The sequence below is a fragment of the Hippoglossus stenolepis genome, chromosome 9, assembly GCF_022539355.2.
Source record: "Hippoglossus stenolepis isolate QCI-W04-F060 chromosome 9, HSTE1.2, whole genome shotgun sequence".
Classification (NCBI taxonomy): Eukaryota; Metazoa; Chordata; class Actinopteri; order Pleuronectiformes; family Pleuronectidae; genus Hippoglossus; species Hippoglossus stenolepis.
In genome coordinates, this window is record NC_061491.1 from 4040268 (window position 1) to 4060414 (window position 20147).

General features: G+C 41.0%; 1 protein-coding gene across 2 annotated transcripts in view; it reads left to right on the plus strand.

Moving 5' to 3' along the window:
- The first annotated feature begins 233 nt into the window (after positions 1 to 233).
- Positions 234 to 20147, plus strand: part of unc5db (unc-5 netrin receptor Db) — a 188910-nt gene continuing 168996 nt past the window's right edge. For both annotated transcript variants that reach the window (XM_035167032.2, XM_035167033.2), the window contains exon 1: positions 234 to 670. In XM_035167032.2, the coding sequence (XP_035022923.1) occupies positions 553 to 670 (118 nt within the window). In that variant the 5' untranslated portion in view covers positions 234 to 552. The remainder of the gene's footprint in view (positions 671 to 20147) is intronic.

The window sequence follows — 20147 nt, forward strand, 5'->3', positions numbered from 1 at the left end:
TGCCCTTTTTTCAGGTTTGAGCAATGGCCCCTGAAAATGTCTGTGCACGTCCCTGGTGTTGTGGCTAATAACAAAAAGAAATGTTTGAGAGATTATAGGTCTACATGAAGCCTGCGCCTCAGTCTCCACCTCTCTCTCTCTCTCTCCCTCACACACATACACTCTTACACTCTTACACACACACTCTCTCTCTCTCTCTCTCTCTCTCTCTCTCTCTCTCTCTCTCTCTCTCTCTCGCTGTCTGTGTGCAGCTAGGTTGCAGGAGCCACACTTCAGGCAGGGATGGTGATGATGATGGAGAAGGGGCTAAACTCAGAGCGCGCACACTCGCGGCCAAAGTGAAGTGAAGATGCTCCTTCTCTTCTTTCTGCCAACAGTCCAACCAGAGAGCCACTCAGCACCCCCTCCTCTCCTCTGTCCGCCTGAGCGCCAAACTGCCCCGGTCCCTGGCTGCCTGGAGGAACTTGCGCTGCCGGGGCTCGTCCAGCAGCAGCTCGCCGGAGGAGGAGGAGGCGAGAGGAGGCAGCGGAGACCCGGAGAGACGTCCCCACTATGGCGTACCCGCGGACAGCTGGACGCGGCGGGATGGGCGCGCTCTCAAAGGGACGTTACCTCTCCATGACGGGCCTCCTGCTCCTTGTTTGTTGCGCGGCACGCGTGGTCTCTAAAGGTAAGAGCTGCCCCGCATGCACGCATCTGTACTTCTGGTGTCAGGGGCTTTCGAACGCGTGTGCTCGGCTTGTATTAGAAACACTCTTCTGGTGCCATCCCCATGATTTACGCACCACATGTGGCATTTCCTCGCGATTTACGGAGCACGTGTGGCATTTCTATCACGTTTTTATTCTTTTTTAATTTCAAATAGCAAATACTCCTCTGTGCACGTTCAGCCTCCAACGTGCGTTTTTTTTTTCCAATCCATCCTCGGACTTATTATCACTGTTGGAGCTTCCTGTCCTCTCATATTGACTCATCAAGCCGCAGCTCCCACTGTCAAGTTGTCCCACTGTTTTATCTGCGTCCATATCCCCGTGAAATCGATGTTAATTGTTCCCTGATCACTCAGTTCTCACAGTCTGTAATGAATCCATCATCGCGCCCGCGCTGCGTGCAGGAGAGTGGAGGCTGTGGCGCGGCGTGGAACCGGCACGCCTGTGCAACAGGCATGTCCCCGCGGTTTGCTCTGGGAGTTGAAGGACTGATGCTGTGGGTGTCTTTCTTCATTTTTGAAAAACGATGCTCCCCCTGATATGATGACCCGGAGGCAACACGGTGGCGTGTGACGGACTGTGCGGTGCGTTTCTGTTGAATTCAAGCCCAAAACAAGAGAAACATTCTGCCACTGACGCACCTAAAGTGACTGTAGAAAAGGGCGGCAGTGCTGGATTCCAGCGGGGTGCCCTCCACTTTTGAGCAACACGTGTTTAAAGCCATGCACCCATGTGTTTTAAACGTTTTTATTGATGGTAATAATGCAACTGAGAGTGGGGTAACTGTGTCAGATGAGGGGCAGTGAAGGAACGTTTTGCCAAAGCATACTTTCAGGTTTTGTGACCGGTGATATTTGATGCATGCACTGAAACTCACTCATTTAAATCTAATGTTACAACCCAAGCATACACCTCCCTTCAACATCTTTGGCTTTCAGTCCTCTCGGTGTGACTTGGAGAAAAAATTGTTTACTCACAACTCCTCAGGCTGCAGCTCAGAGCTGATTCTTCAGATTCCTCTTAATGTAGGTTATAGGTGAGTGTGTACAGTGATGGTGTTTGAGTCTGATTTGATATTACTCTCTCCCCCCTCATGGAGCCACACAATCTGGACTCACTGTACGGCTGCGGATGGAGCTGAACTGAGTGCAGTAATAGATTGAGGTCACAGCATCACGACTCCATCGGCCAGCGCACTCACTGAATGTGTGTGCGCAACATCCCCAGTTAGAATGAGCACAATAACACTCCAGCTCTTTCATCTTATTATTTAATCTGGTGGTCTGTTGGACGGGGTCTATATCGTGATTTTTTTCCCGTTGTGTCACGAGGACAAACACATTTGCCCGTAACTTTATTGTTTTGAGTTAATCTTTCATGACAGGGAAACGGGTGCCACGTCATGTTGTGCAAATGCAGAGCAAGCTCCTTTTTTAAAATCAAAAGGAGCACGGCCCTCAAAACAGAAAAAAAGAGCTAAATGCATAATTACACTTTGCATTTAACCCATAAATTCACATCCTTTTTTCCCTTATGACCTTTACAATGAAGCAATGTCCTCCTGTAATCCCCACCCACACAGGCTGCATATATTTATGAGCAACCAGAAGCTAAAGGTGCACTCTGATAATTTAGTATCGCCCCTCCAAAACATTTGGGGACTGACGAGGTCAAAATCTGTGCAGCAGAGGCCAAGGTCCCCTGATGTTTGGTTCCAGGTTTGGGTCAAGGTTCAGAAACACTGGACCCTACAATTACCATAAAGCAACTTTCCTATTAAGCGCCTCATCTTTTAAGCACCACACCTCAATTCTGTTGAAAACATTAAGTCTTAAGCCCGAGTCAATTAGCTCAGCATCGTCACACCAGGTCGCATTCGCCAGTGGGTCTGGAACCTTGCCGTTAATTCTCGATTCAGGGATATTGTGAACGGTCGCAGAGCAGACCCACAACATATCTGAGCTACAAAACAGTTGATGTAGTTCCGAGTTACCTCTCCACACCAGCAGCAGCCATCTTGGTTGTGAATGAAAATGCTTTACTGGTACTCCCACACCTGACCGCTGTCAGCATGGTTTGAAATCTGGAAGGTGTGCGGGCCAGACCCATCTGCAACAGCCAATACATATGAGCCTGCTGAGTGGTCTGGTTTTGAGGCTACAAGTCCAAATAACCCTGATAACATGTTCTGGATTATTTGCTTAAATATCCGGAGTTTTTCAAGTAGATCAAAAATGTATAAATCTCCTGCAAATCACCTGACAACTTCCGATTTCTCTTGCGAGAGGTTGTCGGAACTAGTCTAATTGTTCACTCGATGCAAAATATGTTGAATTTGTTTTTCAGAATAAATGATATGCTTTGGCTCAAATGGCAGAGTTTGAAATTTGAGGGACCTAATTTCCCAGAAGCCCTGGGAGGTGACATCAGTAAACTGTCCTCTTTTATATTCCTCTGTCATGCTCCAAGAAATAATCCTAATCAAAGATATGACAGAATGTTTGTGTTAAAAACTGATTTAAGTGATTCATTAATTTATTTAAATTTCCCCTCATTATCTAATCAATGAATTTACTTAGTTTTAGTGCTTGATGCAGATGCCGTACATAAAAATGTCACTTAAAACACAGTGAATGCCTCCATGGAGTCCGCAGCAATCAAAGTGACATTTTGCTCTGTGCCCTGTGCCTCATGTGCTGCACCAACACCTTCCATGTTGCCATTTCCCCGCACGTTACATCAGTCTCAAAGGCCATAAATCTAATGACAGGTGTCACACGGACATTTCCCCCCACAAGGTTGACTTTTAGTTGAACCAGACAGCGGTCCCGCCGCAGCAGGACGTGACAGCGCTAGCACGCACTCAGCAAGATTTAAGCTCTTAAGGATCAATGGTGAAGTTTGCAGGTGGGAGGGGGGGGTGAGACTGAAGAGAGGGGTTGTGAGGGGAGGGTCCCTCCTGTGTGACATGGGTGTGAATAAGCATGCATGGCGTGGCCCGTGGGGGAAATTGAAAAGGCCTTTCAGCCATGCCACACACAGAGCTAGACACGAAACGGATGCAGCTTCCTTACCAAGAGTATGAGGTGTAACATGCATTCATCTGCTTTTGAAGCCCTGTTTACAGATGCAAAAGGGCGCTGTCAGAGTGCTCTGATTTGTAATATACCTTTATAAGCAGGCTTCTGATAAGGCTCTTGTTGATATCACTTAGCATGCAGGCGAGTTTATTTGGAACTTGATGACTAATTTATGTGATGTGTGATTTAGTGTGTACAGAGCAAAAAAATAAATAATGGAAAAGGGGATTATCTGTTATTTGGCTGAGGATTGTTGAAGTCACCTAGTTCATTTACCAGTCGTTCAGCATGTTCAGCTGCATGTTTTTTCTAATGCTTTACGTCATTAAGAGAATGTGTTATGAGACCAGAGCGTGGAGTTGTTTGCCTTGCCGGAGAGAGCCAGCGAGCACACATGCCTGGGCCCCTTGTGGTCACCTCATTTGATAAACATTAGCAGCCGTACAGCATCTTCCCGCTTCCCAGATGCACAGTTGTGTCAAGTGTCGTTGAAATAACCATCACCGCATGGCGACGGCCTTTCCATTTTTCTGATGCTGACACCTCATTTGACGCGTGGACTCTTCTATTCTTTGCGGGGCTTGGTTCACCAATGACCTCAGGCTGCAGATTGGACCTCTGTGCTCTTCAGGGATAAACAAAAAAAACACACGCACCTGAGTGCAAAGGATGCACAAAACGGTAGCTACTTTTGTTTTCTAGAAAAAGAAACTCAAGGTTTTTCTTTTTTTATTTCACTGTGTACAGGGTTTTCATGAAAACAGACAAAGGTCAAATCTGTTATTTTCCCTCGGAGACGGTAAAGGGCCTCTTATATTTTCCCTGCCAATCCCAGAATGAATCATCATAGTCAGGCTGCCGTGGGTGACAACGTGCGCAGTTCAGTGCCCAGATTTACATTTAAATGAAACCAAATGGCTTTACATTCCGAAATGATATACAGTAATGATGATGGTAATAAAAGCAAGTCCCCTTTCATATTGGACCCGCTCCTGCTTGGGATTGTTGTCATTTGGGGACTTTGCAGGTACCATCGGTGAGTTATGTCTTTGCTATGTCAAGACTATTACCTTCACATTTCAGCGAGTGGATTCATCAATGCGCTGCCTTTGAGGCGTAATGTAGTCAGCAATCAGCCCTGCAGCTCATTGGCTTCTCCTGTCAGCTCTGTGGCTGGAAGATAATACAGGACATTCAACTTTTTCCAAGTACTGTATGTCATCTGTGCGTGTGGGTTTATGCTGCAGAGGCCCCGGCATATGTTGGGTGTCAGGTCGCCTGATTCCTAACATTTGTCGTGCAAACATCTGGGGACGTCATCGTCCTACACCTGATAAATCCATAAAAATGGCTGAGCCTGGATGAGATTGAGACAGCCGAGTCTGAAATAGCAGTTATGTCACTAGTTAGTAACATCCTCCATGAATGAGCTGTGAAAGTATTTGTGTTATCTGGCCAGTGTGGTTTTGCGTTTTTTTAATTAATAACAAAATAAAGGTTGCTGGGTTTTGGATGACACCAGATTAAGATTAATATTGGCCTCAAAATATAACTAAAAAAAACCTTAACTCCTAATTTATACCAGTTTCTAGAGCGGTTACCTACAACTCATGGTGGTCTCGTTTATGATCCATGTGGTACAGAAGAATTGCAGGTGGAATACGAGGTATTTGGATTTTTAATTTCAACACGGCTGCAGTATTTATAACGGTACTGTAGTAATTATAAGAAGTACCATTTTAGTGATCAGTAACTTCCCCCTGTCGCCCTCAGCTTGACCATTTCCTGCCCTGTTTCCTATTTAATATCCCTCAGAAAATGCTTGGGTCACCGTGTCCTGATATGCCCCAGAAGAACATTGTAGCTTCCATCCTGCCTAATCTGAGGGGACGGCAATCAGGACAGGGTGAGAGGGCCCACTCAGTCACAGCGCTAAATCATTTAAGAAAGCCGCATATACCCTCCATCCATCTCAGTCCGCAGACTCAATCGGTTGTGTTCATAGAGGTTCTTCCCTCCATAGTCATGTTGCGACTGCGGCTGAGTAGGTTTCTTTTCAAATATTGTAATCTTTGTATGAGACCTGAATGATACATGTGGACACAGCCTTTTTTTCCCCCCCGTTTTTTTAAGCACTTGTGAAAGAATTCCCTCAGGGTGAAAACACTTGGGATTTAAATGTGATAAGCTCTGTACTGTATAATACTGACAAGCTAAGACTTACAACAGGGTAAACTGCATTTTTCAAAAGAGCCGGAGACAAGGCACATTATCACTGTGATGATGTTTATATATAATATTAAGTAGATTCACATTTCCTTTCAGATGAATTCTAGGCATTAAGTTGATATATTTTGCACAAATAAAGAGCAGAAATGACCCAGGCTTCATTTATTTAGCATTTTTTAAATTTACATAGCCAGTGCAAAGGTCAAAAGAACAGCCCAACTGCATAATTAAAATATATTGTAATATATTGTAAATGTATATGGAATATTCATACATCATAAATAATAGATAAGAACTGTACACAGGAATAACAGCTAGTTGAAAAAAATCATCTTATTGTCTCTACTGTAAATGGGTTATTACTTATTTTGTACACACACACACACACACACACACACACACTGTGCTTAAATATTTATAGCTATTAAGTGAACATCATCTTCATTGCTGTAATCTTTGAAGATTCTACATGTGCTCTAAATAAATGCATATTTATTGTTGCAAACATTAATTAATCACCGGCGTATAGTGGAGCAGTTCCTCTCAAGGAGCAGCAGGTAGAATGGGTTTTTTATGAAAGCACAAATCTGTGTTTCTCTCACATTTATGAGGCTTTTTGCTATAGAGCAAATGCTGGCATTACATCGGTGCAGTACTACACTGCAAACACAGAGGTGTCAGGCCGCACAGACGCCGTGAACTTCCTCATATCTGTGTTTACAGATGGTGTGCACCAGATGAGCTTTTTACATGGCTGCTTTATGATAGCATCCTATTTAGCAAGCCTCCAAGCAGCCATAAGGCCTTCTGGGGGACGTTTGTGGCGCGATTGTGCACGCATGCTCACAGTCACACACACAGTAATTAGGAAAGCCAAACACAGTCCTGTGTAGATTCAATGTATACTATTAATAAATTGCAGGGCTTATTTGATAGCATCTGGGTGTGAGCTTGTATAGAATCAGAGTCAAGTGAAAGGCCTCATCTCTTTTCAAGTCAGAGAGAATTTTATATTGTTATCGAAAGACATGTCTTGTTGATGTATGGGGTCATGGCTGAAATCTATGTCAGCTGATCTCATGTAAATGTCACTATAAATGACTGGAGTGACTCTGTTTCTCACCTGGAACAGACATACAGGAGTTTTATTATTTTGTATAATGCATGTTGTCAACCATCTTTTGATTGTATTTGTTATGCTGGAGGTATGAATCTATTCGGGCTGTCCTGTGGGCAGATAGAGACGAGGACAAAAATGGGACTTCTCTTATTTTTAGTGAGCATGCAGCGAGCCGTTCACTCTAACATCAAACACCAGGGACGGCTATATTCCAATTAATTCCGGTTAATATTCAGCATCTAAAAGCTGCTGTTGTTACTTGTAAGTGCTGGTTACATTAGATTATAGCTGTGACTAGAAATGTCCTGATACAATTTTCCCTTTTAAAAATACTGATTCCAATAACTGGACTATGCCAGAGTACCAACTCAATACCAGTTTATATATATATATATATACTGTATAAAAAAACTTCTTCTCTGCTGTAAAAACCGTAGTTGCTGTTTTGGAGAGACAAAAAAAGAAGAGAATTCTGGGAGAAGAAAATTGCAGTTTTATCTGAGTGAAACTAATATAATTTAAAGATGTGGAATCAGATCGGTACATTGAATCATGTACTCATTGAGTCCTGGCCCGGCAATTTCATCAGTATCGGAACGTACCAGTGTGTCTTTATCAGAACATGTCAAGCTGTCATGCACCAAACTATCAGTGAGAGTAATAATTAATATTGATGAATAATGTTGGATTACTATTTCTTACTTCATGGAATTCTTGTGGTAATGCACAGTATGTGGGTGGGTATGCAGTTTTGTTAGTTTGTTTTCCGTTACATCCGTGTTCTATCAGTTCCTTGGTATATTTCTAGCTTACATTATGGATAGATTTTATGGTCCAAAAAACATCTCCAATCATAGATGACAGGCACCTTTCTTAGATCCTTGATGTATAGTCTTTGATATGCCAACCCCGATAGTTCCATGCTGTTGCTGTTGCTGTATCCACTTTCATGGCCTCGGGTCAGCTGTTCAAACATGTCCTCTGTTGATCCATGGTGGCGCAGCAGGCCTACCGGGACACAGCAGTGCCGGAGGACAAGTTGTGATGAATGGACTGCCCAGCTCCAGTCTCATTTCGCTGTGTCCTGTCCTGCTTGGAGGACCTCTGGGTCTCGCTGGTGGGCACATGTTAGTCATGGGACCACGCTGTTTTGGACCAGTGGTTGACACGTACAGGTGCTGCAGAGAAGTCCAGAGAAACGGTTTAATAGTAGGTTTTTCTATCTTTATAGATGTTGACGAAAGGTCAGTGGTGATTTGTTAATAATAACCTCGTTATTGGGTTAGTAGGATCGACAGCGCTGTGTGAAAATTGAGTGGAAAGAACAGATGTAGAGTCTGAACCTAAATGTGTCATTCATTTTGATAGCATAGAAGAAACAAATTCCAACATTAAAATCATGAATAATCATCAAATTAATGTAAAAAAAAGATCATTAATTATCAATAATAAATCCTAATCAACAATCAATCGATCAAAACTCTACAGTCGCACTCACAAAAAAGTGAAATAAAAGAAGTGTCTCTGATTGGCTGTTTGGTGCCTAATGAAACAACACACATTTTTGTCTATTTTTTGAAGTGCCCATGAAAAGTAGAGCAGAGTCACGTATGAATCACAAAATGAAGTAAACAACCTGAGGGCACACCGCGAGGCGGACATGAAAACAGAATAATGCTAACATAAAGAACTGACATGCTTTAACTACAAATTTAACTACGACAAACAACTTGCACCGTGCTGGAACTCTAAATAAACAGTAGCAAAACAGTGGACTAGATATACAGTATCATAAAGATTCCAGGCTCCCTTGTACGAGTGTTATCAAGTTGCTTTGTTTAAAGCACCAGTGTGTCAAGTTAGCTGGAATCTCTTGGCAGATATGCAACACAACGTTCATAATTATGTTTTTATTAGTGTATAATCACCTGAAACTAAGAATCCTATTTTAATTACCTCCGAATAAACTCTTTATAGCTTCATCAGGAGTGGGTACTTTTCTCCAGAGTCCACCATGCTGCTCTGTCATGTTTCTACAGTAGCCTAGAACAGACACACCAAACACTGGCTCTAGAGATGTTTGTATTTATATGTTACCTGAAGGCCAATGTTGTCTCCTACAAACTTGGAAGAGGGGGTGTGAGGGGAGGGGTATTCAGTTGCAATTCCTTAGCTCAAAAGCCACTAAATACTACACATTGGTCCTTTTATAGTTTATAAATACGCATTTGGTGTGACTATGCAGTTGATTTGTAAATGCACAAAGTCACATGCAGGTACTTGGCAGAGACTTGAGCATAAATAGGGAATCAATTTTCAAGGAAAATCAAGTTTCAAACCAATCATGTCTTTGTAATCAATATAGTTATTTAAAAAATATTATCTGTTCATTATCATGCAACTCAAACCTTAAAAACAAGACATCTACACAATATGACAACAGTGTCAGTCTTGTAGTTCAAGTCCAAATATCCTGAAAACTTGGAGTTCAGAATTTAAAGTTAGAAATAATCCATAGGTTTTATTTCAGCAGAGTGTTTTTTCTATGGGATGCAATCTGTACATATGAATCAATTTTTAAAAATAAATATAAAAAGAATAAATATATAAATATAAAAAGAAATTGGAAAAGTGGTAAGTAAAGAATAGTCTTTATAAACCCTGTGTAAACTTTACAAACCCACGAGTTAAATGTCGATACGTGTTGTTTAGGTCCATTACTGAACATTGTTCCAGCACAAATCTGTTCTCCAGCCGATCGAGCAGCTGTGAGTCACCTTGCCTGCGTGGCGCTTCACCTTGCTGCACTTGCAGTTTTTCAGCGCTGCGGGCTCCCACACGCTGTACCAGCAGGTTGATGCTCAGAGATGACCAGAACAGTCAGAAAATGAGCATCTCTACAGAAACACTAACACCGACCACCAATGAGTAACCACCGACTCCAATCATTTTAGGAATGGCCTCTGTTCTTTAGGTGAGAATATTCTTCTCTGCACACATTTCTACCTTCACAAATGTCACAACATGTGCCCTATTTTACATTTTCAACACTTTGGTACAGCAGGATCACCTCAATGTTATTCTGAGTGGCAGAATCGGGAAAGATAACATTAGCCTCTTCTAATGTCACAATTTATGAAAAGATTCACCTGCAAATATATTATGTCATTCAGGGATTTACATGCAGCTTAACATAACATTACACATTTGGAGTGAGCACAATGTGCCCAATGAGCAGTTGGAAGCTTTGGATCTGCAAATAACAACTTGACTTACTCAAAAAACAGTATGTGTGTCCCATGGATTATCCTGCACAGTAGTGTGTGCGCCACAGCTCTGATGAGAAGAGTGTTTGTCAGACACGACCTGAGTTTGGCCCTGGATCAACATCTTGTACAGTTGGAAAAGTAACTTTCCTTCTTGGAAAAGTTTATTTTTCAGCTTCTCAGTTCGTAGCTCTCAGCTTGCATTAGGGCAGTTTCACATCATTTCCTCTGTGTACATGTGTTGGGTAAGGGGCAGAGACACTGTTAGACCAAACAAGTCAGCTTAGAGTGAGGAAAAGTGAAAGTCTACAGAGAGCAGCACGGACTGCCTGATAAAATCAACAGCTGTAGGGCAATGGTATCATGATATTTGATATTTCCATACTGTAGACTTCCTCTTTGACCTGAGGACTGCGTATTTCACAGTAGCTGCTATGGCGATGACATGTGCATGGGACTTATAAATCACAAATGAGGATGAACACTTGACTTTGCTCTGCTTGTCGGTGGAGCTTCCTCCCCTGCCTCACTCAGGTGGAACGCTATCAGGTGAGCCCATAAATTGCACAGTTCAGAGTCGACAAACAGCCTCACCTACAGTGCCTTGCATAAGTATTCACCCCCTTGGACTTTTCCCATTATGTACTGTTACTAACTGGAATTCAAATAGACTTAAATAAACTTTTTCCGTTTGATCAACAAAACATGCATAGTACTTTGGAGGTGCAAAATAAATTTTATTGTGACACAAACAATAATGAGAACAAAAAGTTGACATCTGTTGGGTGCATAAGTATTCACCCCCTGTGTCAATACTTGGTAGAACCCCTTTCGCTGCAATTACAGCTGCAAGTCTTTTGGGGTATGTCTCTCCCAGCTTTGCACATCTAGAGATGGAAAGGTTTGTCCATTCTTCTTGGCAAAAAGATGAAGCTCAGTCAGATTGGATGGAGACCGTCTGTGAACCGCAATCTTCAAGTCTTGCCATAGATTCTCTATTGGATTGAGGTCTGGGCTTTGACTGGGCCATTTTAAGACATTAACATGCTTTGATCTAAACCGTTCCTTTGTAGCTCTGGCTGTATGTTTAGGGTCATTGTCCTGCTGGAAGATGAACCTCCGCCCCAGTCTCAAGTCTTTGCAGACTGCATCAGATTTTCTTCAAGGATTTCCTGTATTTGGCTCCATCCATCTTTCCTCTATTCTGACCAGTTTCCTGTACCTGCTGAAGAGAAGCATCCCCACAGCATGATGCTACCACCACCATATTTCACTGTTGGGATGGTGTGCTCAGGTGATGGGCAGTGTTAGGTTTTCGCCACACATAGCGTTTTGCATTGAGGCAAAAGTTCAATTTTGGTCTCATCTGACCAGAGCACCTTCTTCCACATGTTTGGTGTCTCCCACATGGCTTGTGGCAAACTCCAAACGGGATTTTTATGGATCCCTTTCAACAATGGCTTTCTTCTTGCCACTCTTCCATAAAGGCCAGATTTGTGGAGTAGACGACTAATAGTTGTCCCGTGGACAGATTCTCCCACCTCAGCTGTGGATCTCTGCAACTCCTCCAGAGTAACCATGGGCCTCCTGGTTGCTTCTCTGATTAATTTTCTCCTTGTCCAACTCTTCAGTTTGGGTGGACGGCCTCCTCTTAGTAGGTTTGCGGTTGTGCCATATTCTTTCCATTTTCTTATGATGGATTTTATGGTGCTCAGAGAGATGTTCAAAGCTCTGGATATTTTTATAACCTAACCCTGCTTCATATTTCTCCACAACTTTATCCCTGACCTGTTTGGTGAGCTCCTTGGTCTTCATGATGCTGTTTGTTCAGTAATGATCTCCAACAAACTCTGAGTCCGTCACAGAACAGGTGTATTTATACTGAGATTAAATTGCAGACAGGTGGACCCTATTTACTAATTATGTGACTTGCAAATGTGACTTGTGAATGCAATTGGTCGCACCAGATCTTTGTTAGGGTTTCACAGTAAAGGGGGTGAATACATATGCACTCAACACTTTTCAGATTTTTATTTGTAAATAATTGTGAAATCCATGTAATATTTCCCCACTTCCAAATGATGCACTATTTTGTGTTGGTCCATTACATAAACTCACGATGAAATAAATTTTAATCTGTGGTTATACCATGACAAAATGTAGAAAAGTCCAAGGGGTGAATACTTATGCAAGGCACTGTATGTTCTTTACTCTGCTGTCTGCACCCGAAATACTTCCACAAGCTGCTTTACAGAAATGTAGGAGTCGTGATTGTCCGCTCAGGACGTCTTTGCTTGCTAACGTCCTCCATTTTCGTTACAAAACAATGCAACGAAACTACTTTACTGAAAGGTCGAGAGGACAAGCAATAGGTCAAGCTAGACTAGATACTTCTTCCGATGTGAACTTCTCCCCTCATGTTCAAATGAATGTTCAGATTTCAAAGTCACAACCCTAGTTTATTTGCATAAACATTAAGTGGAAGTTGTCTGTGCTCCTAAATAACAGCTTAATATCAGTGTGTCGACGTAAACCACAGTTTTGACAAATGGTTCCCGAGTGACTGCACTGACTCATCTTCACAGGATATGATTGTTGTCATGAGAACTACTCTGGAGGGCTCCAGGGCTCACTGAAGTCATCCCATTTCAAATTATACATGAGGGGGGCCGTGATTGCTCCAAATACTTTTGGTAAATGAATTCCTGATTTAAAGGCTGTAATGTGTTCCAGATAATTGGCTGAGCTTAATCACATTTCAGATTTGATGAAATTTCTGCTTAGGTGATGAGACAGCACAGATGATGTGATGAGCATCTTGACAACCTAAGGTGCTGATGCTGAGCCAGTGATAGAGCTGAGTGTGTAATGGATGATGTGACAATGTTGATAATAATCAAGCAGTCCTAGTCCCTGTTGCAGATATGTCACCCCAGATGCCATGCCTTTAAGTACTGCAGCATTTTAAAGTCAACATCATCTGCAGAGGTACTCAGAGACAAACTGAATATACAGAATATATAACATGAACAATGAGATGATTGCTTGCACTGAAGAGAACTTTAAAAAAATTGTTCTTCAATAGTGATGTAATTTTGCACCTGGAGATTTAAATAAAAATCTCAAACTATAAAATTGTCAGACATTTTGAGAAAAATATCGTCATTAAACAATAATCTTTCTTTTCTTATCAAGCATCTTAGTGGTTGTAATTTTCAAACAACATTTCACACTCACATTCACACCTACAGGTCATTTTTAGAGTCTCCAATTAACCTGCATGTCTTCGGAGTGTGGGAGGAAGCAGAGAAAACCCACACAGACACAGTGACAACATGGAAACAGAACCACTGCAATAGTGTGCCACCTGAGATAGATACTGTATGTTATCAACATTGTAATTGTCAATATCATGATGGTGTGATCATTTATTTATCATCATTTATCTTTTCTATCTTGCCTCAAGTCCTATGAACAAAATACTATTCTTTTTTTGCTTCAAGAAACAAGGAAAAAATAGCTCCTTGAACCTCGACATCCTTAGCATCCTTAGCTGAGAAAACAGAACTTCAATAAATAAATGCATTTAAAATAATATTAAAAAAAACAATAAAGATAAAAAAAAACCTCATCGATAAATGACACTCTCTAATTGACCAATAACTGTCAAATGTTCAACTCTTGTTTTTAGAATGGATAAGTGTCTGTGACAAAAACACCAATACAACATGTTTTATAACAATTTCTCATTAATTGGCAAGGTAGACTGTGGCAGCCGTCGAAGGCCGTTCCGCCTCAGTTTCATAATGAATTTTTTCTCAACACAAAAGATCTCTAACTTTGTGTTTTGTGCTGTTGCTTTATTGCAGAGCTGTAAGCAGTGCTCTTTGCCCAGCTGTCGCTCTGTCTCCCTCTCTCACTCTCTGTCTCTCTCCCTCATCTGTCATTGTCGACTGGCCATCGGCGGCACCAGGAGAAATCCTGGCGTGTTGGTGCCCCGTCAAAACAGCCATAAAGATTTTACCGCCTCGGCGTAACACCTGCTCTTTCTTGTCTCGCTGGTGCTCAGGAGAGTAAACTGTATGCATGTTAAGTAGACAATCACAATAATCCACCCTCATAAACAGGTCAGACCTACCTCAGTCCTCTGCAAAGTTGACAGCTTGTCAACTGGTTTTTATTCATCCTCTGTGGGGTTTGTCTTGTGTTAACTCTGAGAATTCCTTCTCCAATGGTACAGATGTGCCATCTGCAAAATCTGCATTGTGCTTAAGTAGACAAAATTATTCCTTTGTTTCCAAAATATTAGTGCACATTCTCTTTTATTACAACTACATTGAATTCATACAGATGTGTGATATCATGCCCTGAAATCTATCTTTGTTTTTGAGGAAGTAATCCAGAGATCATTTTGTTTTCAGTTTAATCCTCCTAAAAAGAAAGAGAATTCTACAACAAGTCAAATCACTGAATTTTAACATTGTAATTGAAGTGAAAACAAATATTTGGGTGAAATATGTTTGATTGTGGTTTTTGGTTTATAATTGATGTAGTGAATGGCCACGGGCCACTCCTGATGTATAAAGAGTTTATTGAAACATAAGGTGTTTTCCTCCTTCAATCATACACCTGTTTGATCACTGCTTCAAAAACAGATGGAAAAAAGAGACTGAAAATTAAAGATGAAAAGTGGTTTGACTAAGCTGTTTGTATTCCAGCCCACTGTAAGAAACACAAAAAGACTGACAAGAAATGTCATCATTTCTACATTTGAGTTATCTTCTATCTCCTTAAGAGACAGTCAACATGTTATATATGAGATGCATTTCATTCTGTGGAACCTGAAAATGTTTGGGCATATATATGAAAATATACTAAACAATAATTTGCAGTTAGAAATTATTTATATCTTGCCTTTAAAGAAAATTATATAAATTCGGGGCCATAGTGAGTTAGATTTATTTCTTGTTCTTTGGAATGAGTCTTAAAAGTCGATGTGTTTTGATTCTGTCGTGTTGTGTCTGCACTTTAGAGGACGGTTCAGCAGATGTGTTCAAATATCAACCTGAGCTTCCAGTCAAACCATTTTCTTAGTTCAACTTTCTTTCGAGGAAAAAAAACACAGTGGCATTTCAAATGTTATCATTTCATTATGTTAATGGTTTCTCTGTAAAACTGAAGGGCTGATCCCTTGAATACCAGTTTAGAATGCTAATATGAAACTAAGCATTGGGACAATGTTTTTTGGAGAATTTACGAGTAAACTTGTAAAAGTTTGAATTGATGTTGGAAATGTGATTGCTAGTTTTATTTCACTTTAAACGTACGTACTTAAAACTATACATTATACATTAAAACTAAAACTTATTTTTTTCCAGGTTGCATTTTGTTATGTTATTATATTAAGTTTGTATTTGTTTGTCTGAAAAAGTATATTTACAAATAATGTATTTACTAAATTACAGGTGACAAAAATATCAATTTGGAATTTACTAATTTAGCTATGTAAAACCAATGGATGGTTACCAACATGAATGAAAACGATTTGAAAATTCGAATACAAGAGTAAATTTACTCTTAAAGTAATGTACACGTGTTATGTAATGAGCTCAGCAAACTGCTACCAGTATTTGTGCTATGATTGACCTGCATAACGTATTTAATTGAGGTGAACTTACAGTAAACAAATTTCCCCAAATGTCACTGTGCTCTTTAATGTCACTGCTGATGGTATTGATATGAAAGATAAGGGTTGTAATATGTCGACTGTACTAAATCATTTTGTTATAGTCATAATAATGTGTCTTGGCATATGCAACTTCCCCAAGACAATATTGAATATTTCCTTTCAAATGAATTCTAACACACACACACACACACACACACACACACACACACACACACACACACGCACACAAAGACAGTCTTTAATGGAGTTTTTTCAAAGAGCTATACCAGATGATTTTTCCTGCTTCTTGGGAATATGCCCTTCTTTTGTTCTGACAATAAAACACTAGATCACAAATTTCACAAAATTTCCTGTGTTCTTGAACTGTCCCTATTCAATTCTATACAATTGGTATATATCGTAAAACCAACATATAATACATTTACATATTAAGGTACTGTACAGAGTTAATTTGAGACCTTACAATAGTATAGAGAGAGAACCAGCACTTGGCAATAGTAGAAACTCTCTTTCAATAGGAATAAGCCTGTTTCTTATGCTAATGAAGGTGACATCTCGAGACATGGAGTGAACATTTGGTGAAAAAACTGTGAGGTTGAAGTAGTGTTACAATAAAAAGTATTTATAAGAATTATAGGCTTAATTTTGAGAAAGAATGGCACCGGCGTGAGATAGAGGCCAGTTGTCCCACCATGGTCTCATTGTTTTATGGTCAGTACACAAAAGCATTACAGTAAACTAGACTGTGGAATATTGACACTTAAAAATGCTACACATGCATTTTTAATGTTAGAAAGCTCCCAGTGTTGCTCTCCGCCTCAAAGGCACCTTTGTGGGCACATCCCTGTTTTATGGACTGTCTGTTTCTGACAGTTTGTTCACTCACAAGCCACATGAGCCACATCTTTCATCCAACATTACTCACTGCAGGTATCAACCTGAATTGACGAATGATCAGGACTAGCCTCTCGACGGTCGTGGCCACTGTGAAATGAAGGGTAACATGAAAATACATTTAAAGCCTGTCACCGTGGCAGAGACATCAGGTATTACTTTACAGCATGCGGCAGTATTTCAAAAGATAGACCTCTGGACAGGAACACGAGTTCTGATCATGCTGACTGCTGCTATCTCCTCCGAGTTTTGTGGGTGAAAGGTGATGAAACACCTGGCATGTGTTACTCCTCCCACCTTTTACTGGTTGTTCACATCCTTTCTTTTTTATTGATGGCTATTCGCTTTGAGTTGCACCATGTAAAGCCTTTGTTTAATGAGTATGGGCTTTGATGGTGAAATAAAAGGGCTACTCCACTGGTTTTCATTTGATTTAACAGGTCCTGACAGCTTGGCTTGTGACCTGGTAAAGCATTTAAAATATGAATATTGCACTGTACTCGGCTCTGCTTTGTCTTTAGCGGGTAGTGGCTGTGCAACTCGGCCGTTTCTTGTGTGCCTAAAGGCATCCTCCTACTGCCTTCTTTTCATGCTCCATTTTTTTTTTTTTGAAACTCATTTTGGCTTTTGATACAATCTCAGAGCTCTTCAGGGTCAGCACCACTGTGGATTACTCAACCCTCCCATCTAAACCAACATATATTCATCTCAACCTTGTGGGCCATGATGCATCTTTGCTGATTTGCCGTGGCTTGTGCCCACACAGCATCCCGGGAATTGATTGTTTTGTTGCCGTTGCTTTTGTCTTTTTAAGCTGCATTAGCGCGAGTCTGAATAAATAGCAGTTATGAAACAAAGTGACGTGCACTGTGTCACTGGCCGGAAGCGGCTGCTTGTTTGGGAACACATTATGTCAGCCGTTGGTGTATGACGCAGCGTGCCTCTTCCTACAGTTTATGACATCAAATACCATCCAGATAAATGCTGTCTGGAGATATGCCTTTCCTAGGTGGGTGATCAACAGTGACCAGTGTTCAGTCATGGTGTCACCTGATGCTTTCCTGTCTTTCTGTACTTGGAAGTGTTTTATACAGAGATTCCAGGAAAAGCTAGTGGCTAATGCAGCATAACCTTTTATGATGCAGATACGCCAAAATAGAGCTCCAGCTAAAGGCTACACCTCACTGTCTTCATGGCAACATTACACCTCCTGTTTACATCACTTAAAGCATTATGGGACCCCAGGTTTGAAAACTGAAGGAACTACATAGAGCTCAGAGGAAAAAGACAATCCTAGTAGGAATGACAAAATGTATGAGAACCATCTTTTCTTGCTATTCTCTTTTTGTCTTACAGTAAATTTTTGGGACATTTCTATCAACTTATATCAATCAACCTATAAAAATGAATATATATATATATAAAGCATTGTTTAAAATTGCCTTTCCTGCCCTGTGGTAAATATCCAATGATTTACCTGAGAGTAGTGTCGGGCGATATGGAAATATGTTATCACAATAATTTTTTTCTAATCAGTCGATATCGATATATATCGATATAAATCAAATCACATTTTTTGTCATCTTTGCTTCAGATGGTAAAAAAAGATTAGTGGTATTACCTGTCTTTATAGGAACATGCTTTCGACACAATTTGCAGTGCACGCTACTCTGCTTCTTGTCGGACTTTAAATAGCCCAAATATCTCCACACTACCTAATTGCCCTGATCCTTCTTTTCAACAATGTCCTCGTCTTCTGAGGCCTGGGCTGTGTCCGTTGAGGTGTCCTCTTCGGTAACGCTGTTGCCCGACTTTTCAGTAATATTTTCTGTCGTCATTTTCTCTTTTATCTTGCTCCCACTCCTGTTGCACTGGTGTGCATGGCTGCTTTAGCCCAAACACTAGCACGTGTGCTGCTGCTGCTTCCACACTCTGTGCTTAATGCGTAACCCTAACCTGACGTGGCTGTAACTCTATTCAAGCCACATGATTGGTCACTGGTTGTTCATGTTGTCTGTCAAAACATGGATGGAATGAGTTCTGTCGACGTTGTATGGAACATGTCTTATATTTCTATCGAGGAAAAGTTATTTTGTGATAATTATCTCTATCGTTTAATCGCCCTACCTGAGAGAAATGCCTGCCATATAGGACTTCTCCTCGGTCTCTGAGAATGGTGATATAATGTCATGTTCTCAGAAGAGGAATACACACTGAGATAACTGCCATCTCTTTTCGTCGACCCCTCTCTGCACAGGGTGTGTGACATTCATATTTGCTCAAAGATCTCCTGCAAAGTAATAGAAATCACCTCCCACCACTAATAAGCTTTTAACGTCACCTGCTACCAGGTCAAGGAGACGTCCCACCATTAGTGTGAGTGTGGAGACAGAGCCGGAGTTTGGGAGAGGAATGTTTCGACATGATTAACAGGCACTCGCACTTATTTATTAACTGCACCAATGCTGTTTTGCAGAAGTATGAATTTTGAATAAAGCCTAATTAATGCAAAGTCACTGATTAAAGCTGACAAATCCATTCAATGAATAGAGCTATTCAGCTTGGACAAACATTGAGAGTCTGAATTTGTACACCAGGTGGCTATTCAGTAATTTTGTAAGATAGAAAAGCCAATAGGTGGCGGAGAAAGAACAGGAAATAAAACCCCACTCACAAATGTCCCCACTGATTTTCTTTAGTCAAGTCCCAGCATCCGTGTTGAGGTTGTTGAGCTGGATAGATGTTTTCTCTATAGACAGACGGGGTGGAATAAATGGAAGTAGTCCATCACCACGTTAAGTCCTTGAGTAATGAGTCGCCCTCGGGGCTGTATGGAAAGCAGAATGGTAATTGCAGACAAAAAGGTTTCGAAAATCATTTCTAGAAATTTTGTTGCACTTCAGTGGCATCCGGAATATTCCACATTTAGTTCTGCCAGGGGGGAGGATGGGAATGGAAAAACACATTCTCCTATTCAGGAGGAGTGAAAAAGGCACAAAAAAAAAAGAAGACAGATGAGAATTATAAGGCATAATGGATTACATAAAATATACAGTATTAAAACCTTAAATCCATGTCATTTCTTATAATCCCCATGAGCTGTCTGCTTAAGACACATCAAGTGCTACTGAATACACTGACTGTAAAAGCAGCATTGAT